This window comes from Erigeron canadensis, chromosome 7, assembly GCF_010389155.1.
Source record: "Erigeron canadensis isolate Cc75 chromosome 7, C_canadensis_v1, whole genome shotgun sequence".
NCBI lineage: Eukaryota > Viridiplantae > Streptophyta > Magnoliopsida > Asterales > Asteraceae > Erigeron > Erigeron canadensis.
This window is the reverse complement of record NC_057767.1, coordinates 23,251,613-23,261,994: the sequence shown is the minus strand read 5'-3', so window position 1 is coordinate 23,261,994 and position 10,382 is coordinate 23,251,613. Positions and strand designations below refer to the sequence as shown.

Below are 10,382 nucleotides of genomic sequence, written 5' to 3'. Positions count from 1 at the left end.
TAGGAGGTCACAACCATTGAGATGACCATAACATTCAACATGTTGCCAATTGATATTGACATATTCTACTTTAAAAGTAAAGGAGTTTCAGGTAGTTTATGTTAGAATAAACAACTTTGTGTTACCTGCATCTGAGAGTATTAAGTGGATCCAGAAGAGACTCACCTGCACAAAGTCTGTTTGTAATTCCTTGTTTATTTTTACCATCATCAAAACTCATTATTCTAAACCACTAAAGTCAGTGGCGGCCTTCCCAATTTTCAAAAATATTACTGAAACAAAATCAGTAGTAAAGAAAAATAGTGGAGTGGATAGCAGCAGAAGTGAAGGCAATATCAGGTCATGGAAGTGTAATCTGATAACGAAAAGCTAATAAAAAAATGACACAAACAAAGAACATAACATAACTATCAAACAACTACATAGTTTGAAATCTGCTAAATATACTGCCCTAGGAATTAACCAGAATTCAAAGTCCCATGTCTAGTTTAGAAAAAAGTTCGAATTGCTATTAATCCATTAACCTCATCCTCTGGACCAATCATCAAGCATTAGTTTCTCCAAAATCTATGTTTTCAATCGAGCCACTAACACATTTCTACGAGTCACCAACAGATGAGTCGTTATCAGAGGAATCATCTAGCTCTGTCGAATCATCACTGTCATAAACATGATAAGAAAGTTTTACAACCTTCAAGTTGGATGGAAAAATGAGACCTTTGGCTTCCAAACGACGGAAAGTCTGCCAATGAAATATATCAATGAGAACATTTAAGAGCAGAGATCAAAACTGTATGATGCCTATATGAATTAAAAAAGTAATGACAAGATTGCCGGGTTGGGGAACATGCTAGAATGGGTTCCGCTTCACTTTCAGAAAGGTTAGGTTGACACAACCTTTTTTTTTCTATATCTAATAATTAAACTATTTACACATTAATACTCTATACATGGAACCAGGTCATACTCTAAATCTATGTAGATACCAAAGAACAAACAAAGAAGAAACAAAGACATTCATACTCATACTCTATACATGGACGCCTTGCACAAAGCCATACAGTTTTCATAGTAGAGTTAACATACATATACAACACTTGATTGGACACAACTATAAAAACACAAGATATAGGAAATCAATAATTGTTTACATCCTTTCAAAAATCTAGGATTAATATCAAGAACAAAATTACATAAGAGCAAAAAAAATAGTATCAATTAAGCTTCTGCAAGCTACACAATCAAAACATGGCCCAAAGGACTGGGAACAGACATTATACAAATAATAAGGGTGGACACTTTTAAGTGGGATCAGTTGACCTCACTCACATAAGCATGGCTCTGTCCCCTGACTCTATATAGAAATTCTTAGAGCCGATTAGTTTAACATGAAATCACAATGATCAGTTTTGGGGGTTGCAATAAGTCATTCTAATGATGTAGCAAATTTTTTTTAAAGAAACTGATTCTTTAGAAAAGCGTAGACTACCTCTTGCTTTAAGTAGTTAATTATCATATAAATATTTCGTCAAAGTAGCAATATTCGCACATCCAACAACCAAATTTTTATCAAGAATACATGAAACAAGTTAAGTGCCATAGTAACTACTGATGACTAATAGTTACATATACACATATCGTAGAATGAGAACAAGGATTTACCGGATAACACCATCTCCCAATTTTGAGCTCTTTGACATGGTGAAGGCGTAGTATAAACCTCATAAGCATCTCTTCTTTCTCTTCTTTAGGTGTCGTCTCATCATGACCCATCTTGATATAATCCAATTCAGCTTTGACTAAAGAAGACACATCTCGTAACAAAATCTTCCATAACAACAAAGTACCCTTGATGGATAACGATGTGATATAAGGAGCATTGATGTTAATTATATGGTCAAGATTCTCATCCTCTTGACAAAAGTATCCATAGAACTCCAAGTTCTTAAGAGTCTTGGAAGTTATATCGAGCCATGAATAACCATAACAATCGAACAACGCCAAAGTGTCCAATAAAGGACTCCCGGATAGAATATTATCCATCAAATCTTGGTTTAATATGCTATTCATTATAGTTAAATGCGTAAGGTTTTTCCAAGCAATGCGCCCACTAGGATAATATAATATACATCCTTTTAAAACGAGATGGGTAAAATGGGAGTTGATGAAAAACGAGTCATCTTCCAATACATATAGAGCTACTTCATTTCCCGTATCTAAAAACAAGTCAAGTTTTTGGACATTACTACTAGTAGCGAAATTAATCCAATTGTCGACATGGGATTCAAACCGATTATCGTAATCGGCACGGACACAGAATTTATTGAGATTCTTAAACTGGGGATGATGACACTGAGTTAGGGTTTCATCAACACACTTGTAGAAATCAGATAATGTTCTGTTGTTTATAAAAATATGGGTATAATCTGAAGGGGAGTACTTCATCATATGATGATCTGCAAAAGATAGACTAGATGCTGAAAGCCAAAGATGTTGCCATCGTTTCGAAAGAGTACCTGTTCTGATTGCGTATTTTGTGGAGTCTAGACGAGAAAGGATTTCATCGAGAATCAAATCTGGTAATGAGCTTATTCTATCTTCTTTTTCTTCTTCTGGGTCCAATGGTTCGTGGGTTTTGACCCGCTTTGGAGGTTGATTTTCTTCTTCTAAAACTTCCATGGCAGAGGTTAGGATACTCGACTAGTCATAAACCCAGAAACATGCCAAAATGAAATGAAATGGATACATAAAGATGGACAAAATATCTTTTAGTATCTCAAAGTTGGTTCACTAATGCTACCGTTTTCTAATTTTAGGAAAATGATAAATATAAGATTTTTTTTCCAAGGAACATAATCTTAATAAAATTTAGCCTAAAAATTATGGATTTAACTAGTATACTTTTAGCAGCATGTTTTCACCATAATTTTCAGAGAAGAGATATTATATTCAAATATGTGATTTTCATAGAGGAGTTTGTGAAGAGGAGCATTCTTCTTTCATGATTCTAGCAACATATTGGTTTTTTCCCAAAAATTATTCTAACAAAGTGATGTATGATATCTATTAAATCTCTTTCTAAATCTTGCACCCTGATTTCATAACGGTAGTATCAAAGATTTTTAAATTATTAGTTTGAAATAATTTATCATTTCTCTTAATTTAAGGTGCAATATATTACGGGCACTCTACACTTGGTTAATAAGATCAGCTAGTACTTTAACCTCACTAATTAATCTTTGTAAACATATGTTATCACTAATTTAATTTATGTTGTTAGATATGATTAGAGATCATTTTGAAAGTGAATATTTATATCATGATTTGAAATAAATATGAAATATGTTATTGTGCTGGGTTAAATATTTATAACTTGATTAATCAGATGGTTATAATCATTTATTTATTTCAATGTTACTAACAAAATGATAAAAATTGAAAACAAAAAAAGAGTTATTTATAAACATAACTATTGAGTTATATATGAGCGTTTTATTGTTATGAAATTACCGCACTATTTAATAACTAGATTATTATAAATTTTTAAATAGTAATACAATTTTAAAGTCTATTTATAATATATTTTAAAGTCTATTGTTTTAAATTCTGCATTTTAATTAGTTTATAATCTTGTTAAAGTTAATATATTACTTATAGTTTGTCAAATATATTTTTACATTATATAATAAACTAATAATTTATAAAATAAATTAATTAATGAGTCTAGGGTATTACGAAACCTTCCAAGTCTAGAGTATTATACTGCACTCTGTATAATATAGAGTACTAAAGCCCCTAAATCAACTAACTTAAGGGTACTACTAGTAGGTCTGAAAATTTCAAAGTAATTGATTTGTTATACAAAAATGAGTTCACAAATTCAATGAATACTTTGTCTGAAGGTCATACAAAAATGAGTCTAGTACCGTCCTAGAAGGGTCATACAAAAATGAAATTAGTTCACAAATTCAATGAATACTTAGTCTAAAAATTTCAAAGTAATTGCTTTGTTAAATAAAAATAATTATTTTAAGTTGTAATTAATTTTTTTTTTCCCCAGAAATTTAATTATTCGTAAATATTAAAAGATTCAATATGCGTTATTTAATCAGGTTTGTGTTAAAGAGCCTTTATGTCGTTATCAAATATAAACCTAGAAATATTAAACATGTGACTATGAATGTATATAAACTAGGTATCTACGCAATACCATGACAAAAATACACAATCATGCAAAATGCCAATATGCCATGATGACAAAAAAAAAAAAATTAAAACCCAATGTCTGTCTTTCACGAGTTTTAGGTTTCAACAATGTCTTCGACGGTGTATAAGAGAAGTAGAGATGCACACAACCTTACCCCTATCAAAGGTAGAGAGGTTGTAGAAAAGCAATGCCATTATTATTTTTAATAATTGAATTTATGAAAGTATAAGTCATATTATAGGGATTAGTTTCCTCGAATGTAAGAAACTTTGAACGAATGTCTATAATAGGAAATAACTAAAGTTGTGTGTATTGTATGTAAACAACTTTGAAATAATGTTTATTGTATGTAAGAATTTCGTTTCAACCAATTAAAATCTAACAAGTGGCACCTGTATATGGTTGCCACGTATGTTTTCTTACATACAATAAGCATTTTTTCAAGTAGCTTACATACAATACACATAACTTTAGTTTTTTCCTACTATAGACATTCGGTCAAACATAGTTACATTCCAGGAAACTAATCCTTATATTATATTAATAAATCTATTATAAGTTATACTAAATTATCTATAAGCTATACTAAACTAATAAAATACAATAAATAAAACTGATGAATAAATAAGAGAACTGAATAAAAATAGAAAGAAGAGGAAAATTGATCTAACACCCTTGTGAAGCAAAAGAATTGATACTTGACAAACAAATGTCGGATAAGATATCAAGACCTGATTATTGAACATGAGAACCATTGACTAAAGATTTAGCACCTATAGTTAATAGGTGTATATAAGCTAAGAAGATTTGTAAGAAATTGTTAAATCTTCTGGGCCTGCAGAATGTGGAAAAAGACTTCAACAGCAACTTGCAGCTTAGTATCACTTGACTGTAGTCTGCAACTCTTGCACTCTTCCATTAGACTAGATTAACCCAATTTTGTTCATTCTGTTCTGGGCCTGCAGCTGACTCTGGGATCAGTAGTGTTGGGTTCGAATCGTCGATGTGACTGGCATGCCTATCAGAATATGTTGAATGCCTGAATGAATTAAACGTTTTATCAGGGAAAACCATAATGAAACATGCAATCACACCCTTACGAAGAATAAAAACACCCCCAAAAGAAAGAGACGGAAGGCTAACACTTGTGTTTGTAACAAGGAATGCTAAGGCTCCTTAATCACAGACCCTTCTGCAATGAGCATACCCTTTGCTGATGAGTGATGATTTAACTAAAGTTCGAGTTGTCGGCAAAAGGAATAAAGATTGGATGTGTGCAAGTGTGCAACGATACTGATTATCCGGTTCCAAGTCTTTTGGTAGAACTATTCTATATGTGTCATTTTCTGATTATATATGGTCAAATAAAAAGATTTGAAAAGGCATGTGACAAGTATCAATGTAGCAGTTTCTCTTATTTAAAAAGGCATGTGAAAAGGCATTTCGAATAACTTGAACTAATTAAGAATAATACAAAGACATCCATACTCTAAATCTATATAGATGCCAAAGAACAAAAGAAGAAACCAAGACATTCATACTCCATACATCGACGCCTTGCACGAAGCCATACAGTTTTCCTAGTAGGCTGAACGTAAATATACAACATTACCACACATGCTTGGACCCAACTACAAGAACCGAGTATACAGGAAATCAAGAATTATTTACATCCTTTTAGAAAACCAGTAATAATATCAAGAAAAAAAATTACATAAGGGCAACAAAAAGGGTCTTCATTAAGTTTCTGCAAGCTACACAATCAAAATATGACCCAAAGGACTGACACCAAACCATAAATATAAACATTCTTTGCAAATTGCAACCCCAAGAACCCAACACTGTACAAAGCTACAAGTCTACAACAAGTATCAACAAAGAAAATGAAATCAGCTGATTATTGAGATTAGTGTGAATTATCTCTTGCTTGAAGTAGTTAATTTTCTTATTCTAATATTTGTTCAAAGTAGCCAGCAACCAATTTTTTTAATCCATAAAGTTGAAATGTATTATTAGGCTTTAATCAAGTATACATGAAACAAGTTAAGTGCCATCATAACTATTAACTACTGACCAATAAACTTTACAAAAACATACATTGCAGAAAGAAAACAAGGATTTACCGACAAACAGGATTCCCCAATTTTGAGCTCTTTGACATTGATAAGATACAGTATAAACCTTAAAAGCATCTCTTCCTTCTCCTTTTTACGTGTCAACATCTCATCATGACCCCACCTCCTTAACAACAAATTACCCTTAATTGTTAATGATGTAATATACGGAGCATTGATAACAACTGCGTCGAGATATTCATCATCTTGACATTTGTATCCATTGAACTCCAAGTTCTTAACACTCTTGGAATCAATATCGACCCGTGAATAACCATAACAGTCCGACCAGTCTCAAAGTGTCCAATAAAATATTTGCAATCAAATCTTGGTCTAATTTCCCATTTATTATAGTTAAATGGATAAGGTTATTCCAAGCAACGCACCCGGCGGGATTAAATATGCAGCCTTCTAAACTGAGATGGGTAAAATGGGAATTAATGAAAAACGAGTTGCCTTTCAATACATACTGACCAACTAAGTTGTGGAGTCTAAACGAGAGAGGATTTCATCGATAATCAAATGATCTAGTAATGAGCTTAATCTATCTGCTTTTTCTTCTTCTGGGTCCAATGGTTCTTGTGGTTTGATACATTTTGGAGGTTGATTTTCTTCTTTAACTTCCAAGGAATCAACAGGGGAAATATGCCCAGATGTTAGAATGGTGGGTTTGTAGGGTACTGAACTGATAAACCCTGTGCACCCCATGGGTTTTTTGAGTGGTCAAAACAGTAAAATATCTTTTTTTTTTTTTTTTTTTTAACTATCTTCTATACTCCATATATAAACAAGAAAAAAGGTTAGGTAAAGCATGCAGTACCTATCTTAGGTAAAGCAGGAGGTGATTATGTAAAATTCAGGGGGAGTTTATGTAAAATTCAGGAGGGGTTATGTATGTTTATTAAATTCAAAGGTTTAATACGTAACTTTTTTTAATGTAGCAGTACCTAAGCTTAGGTAAAGTCTGCAGTACGGATCATTTTCCCTATAAACAAACTACCCCCTTCCCAAATTAAACACTCTACCTTTAAATTCCCTATTTTACTCTTATAATTTACACTTTTCCAGACACTTTTTTCTTGAACTTCCTAAAATACCCTTAGAAAAATCTTATGCATCTACATATCTATCATTCATATTTTGGAATAGAGATGTTTGTGCGTTTAAGTAATGGATATTGTGGTATGTTGATATTTGCAGGTTGTTCACTATGTATAGTCATGTAGATTGAAAGTAGTTTTTTTTTTTCAATTTTATTTTAATCTTTATAACGCTGGTTTGATAAGGGTTAGTTGATGTAAAAGACAAGATCTCAGTTTAATTTCTATATTCGATTAAAATTATTAGCCGTGTCACGTGTATTTCTATTCAATACAGTCCATTGTTTTTTGTTCATGATACCCCCACATTTAACCGTCTTTCTTTTTTAACAGGTGTCACTGCAACGCGCGGGTATCCCTCTAGTTTAACCAATAATCTTACGAAAAATGGTATAAAGAGTATGTTGAGTTGCTAAATATAGATTAGGGTTAAGTACAAATGTGGTCCTTGTGGTTTTTCAGTTTTACAATATTCATCTCTTCGTTAACGTTTTGGTCAATATCATCTTTCTGGTTTGCACTCCGTCCCAACTTCTATTAAATACCCCCATGTACAAGTCATGTGAGAGGCATTTTTGTCATTTCACTTCATTTCTTCCCTCTTCTTCAAAGTTACCCCTATGGTTTGTTATTTTAGCAATTTGCACCTCTGTTGTTGAATTATTATTTTTAGTTCAAACAACTTTTTTTAATTTAGACATTTAATTAAAAACACATTATTTGCATCGGTGGGTTGAAAGTGAAAGTCGCCAAAAAGTGGCGGAATGCTCTTGAAACCAATTTACTTGAGTGAGACAGAGAATCTTTTATTTCCATAAAGGGTTCACTTTATCAAATAAAGAGACTTGTTAGCACCAAATTTCAAATTCTCATCGACACTGAATATACCTAATAATTAAACAGATTGATGTTGAAGGACAAACAAAATATCATGACGTATGGTTAATAAAAGATACTTTTAATACTTTGTCTGAAGAAAAAAAATTCAACTGTATATGTACATAAATAAAGGGTTATGCAGACAATGTGTTTGATTAAATGTCTAAATTTAAAAAAATCTAGAAATTAAAGAAAAAAAATTAACAACAAGAAATTTGCAAAAACAACAAGCCACAAGGGTGATTTTAAAGAAGTGGGAAAAAATTCAAGTGAAACGACGAAAATGCCCCTCACGTGACTTGTACATGGGGAGCTTAATAGAAATAGGGACAGAGTGCAAACCACATGGATGATTTTGGCCAAAAAGTTAATAAGGGAATGAAAAATGAAAAATTAACAAACCACACAAACGATATTTGCACTTACTCGTATATATTAAGCATATAGTTGTCGTATATAAAATAATTATACACTTATAGTTAATGGGTAAGTTTTGATATCGAAGGTACACTTTTTTTTATGTTCGTTGTTTACGAATTTTTATGTTGTATTTAGCATTTTTAAGAAAATTAAAATATAAAATTAAGAAATAAAATATAACTAATGGGTTACACTTTGCTATAATCACTAGTCATATACTCGCACTATGCAGCGGTGGCAGCAGCGGTGGGGATATGGTTATTAATATAAAACTAATTGATGTAAAAATAGATAGTGGTAGTTATTTAAGAGTTAATAGGAGACATTGAAAATTAAGTTCATTAAGAGTATTATAAAAATTTCAAGTATTTATTATAAGTGATTTAAATGGATATCTTTAAAATAATGAATAAAAAGGAAGAGACGTTTTGAGATTATCAACAACTTAGTTGAAAAAAACATAACTCGGGATTCTTAGGTCCCATTGTAAATTTGATGATGACAAATCTGATAGTTAAACACTTAGAAATCTTTTGATTTCTTGTAATCTGGTCTGGGTCAGACTAAGCTGACATAACTCACACTTTGTTTCTGGCCCAGATCACACTTCATGTTTTGTACTCTAATATCTTATGGAAGCAAGTATTATTCAAGATGCAACAACAATATAAATAGCATTCAATCCAAGTTGAAGAGCAAGATTGAAAATAGAAGACCAAGCTGATAGTGGAAGTCAGCTTGGAATTAGCAGTTAGCTTGGAAATACTCAGGCAGATTGAGTTTTGACAAATGGCTCAATCTGTGTCTGACAATCAAGTGAAGATACAACCTGGATTAAAGATAAGGACAAATGACGTGACTAGGAAGGATCCTAGGATCCATGTTGATGGTTTCGATTATATATGCATGTCCATATTCTTATTGGTCGAAAAAGAATGTGGTGACAGTTATTGGGGACCACAAGTACTATGAATAGGCACGATTAAATATTCTCTTTGTTAACCAATAGAAGATTTATACGTGGCTGAATTGGACACCAAGAGAAGAAGGGCATTCGCCTATAAAAGTCTCATTCCTTCATTGCATATGTATGTGGCATTCATGAGAATCAATCTCACATAAGTTTTCATTGTTCTTATATACACCTTAGTCTGCATGAGATCAGCTTGGGATGATTCTCTTGAGTAGAAACTTTTTATGGTAATTTGTCATTTCATCTGGGTTGTTTAGATATTTGTAGGCTATACTGTTTCTGCAACAACCTTGTAATTCTTTATATAGATTTTATGACTTTGAAAATTACAATCTGTGTTGAAGAATGTTGCTTTATCTTACTGGCTTTACTGTTTCATTGATTCATGTTATTTACATTATTAATATATAAGCTAAAATTTGTAAAGATCCAATAAAGTTGTATTCACCCCCCCTCTACAGCTGTTCTGTATACAATATATTTTGGTATATTGATACACCGTGGGACGTGTCACCCCATATCAACTCAATCAATATCTTATACATATCATATCAATAACTCGGGATTCTTAGGCCCCATATCAACTCAATCAATATCTCATACTTATCATATCAATAACTCAGGATTCTTAAGCCCTATATCAACTCAATCCATATCTCATACATATCATATAGCCCCTACTTATGCTT

General features: G+C 32.0%; 1 protein-coding gene across 1 annotated transcript; it reads right to left on the bottom strand.

Annotated features, from left to right (window-relative positions):
- Positions 1 to 381: 381 nt before the first annotated feature.
- LOC122607787 (F-box/LRR-repeat protein 25-like) lies at positions 382 to 2,778 on the bottom strand. Its single transcript, XM_043780835.1, has 2 exons — positions 1,663 to 2,778; positions 382 to 742 (listed from the first exon to the last, which is right to left on the bottom strand). The coding sequence occupies exons 1-2, from the start codon at positions 2,677 to 2,679 to the stop codon at positions 599 to 601; spliced, it is 1,161 nt and encodes a 386-aa protein (XP_043636770.1). The 5' UTR covers positions 2,680 to 2,778; the 3' UTR covers positions 382 to 598.
- Positions 2,779 to 10,382: the final 7,604 nt, after the last annotated feature.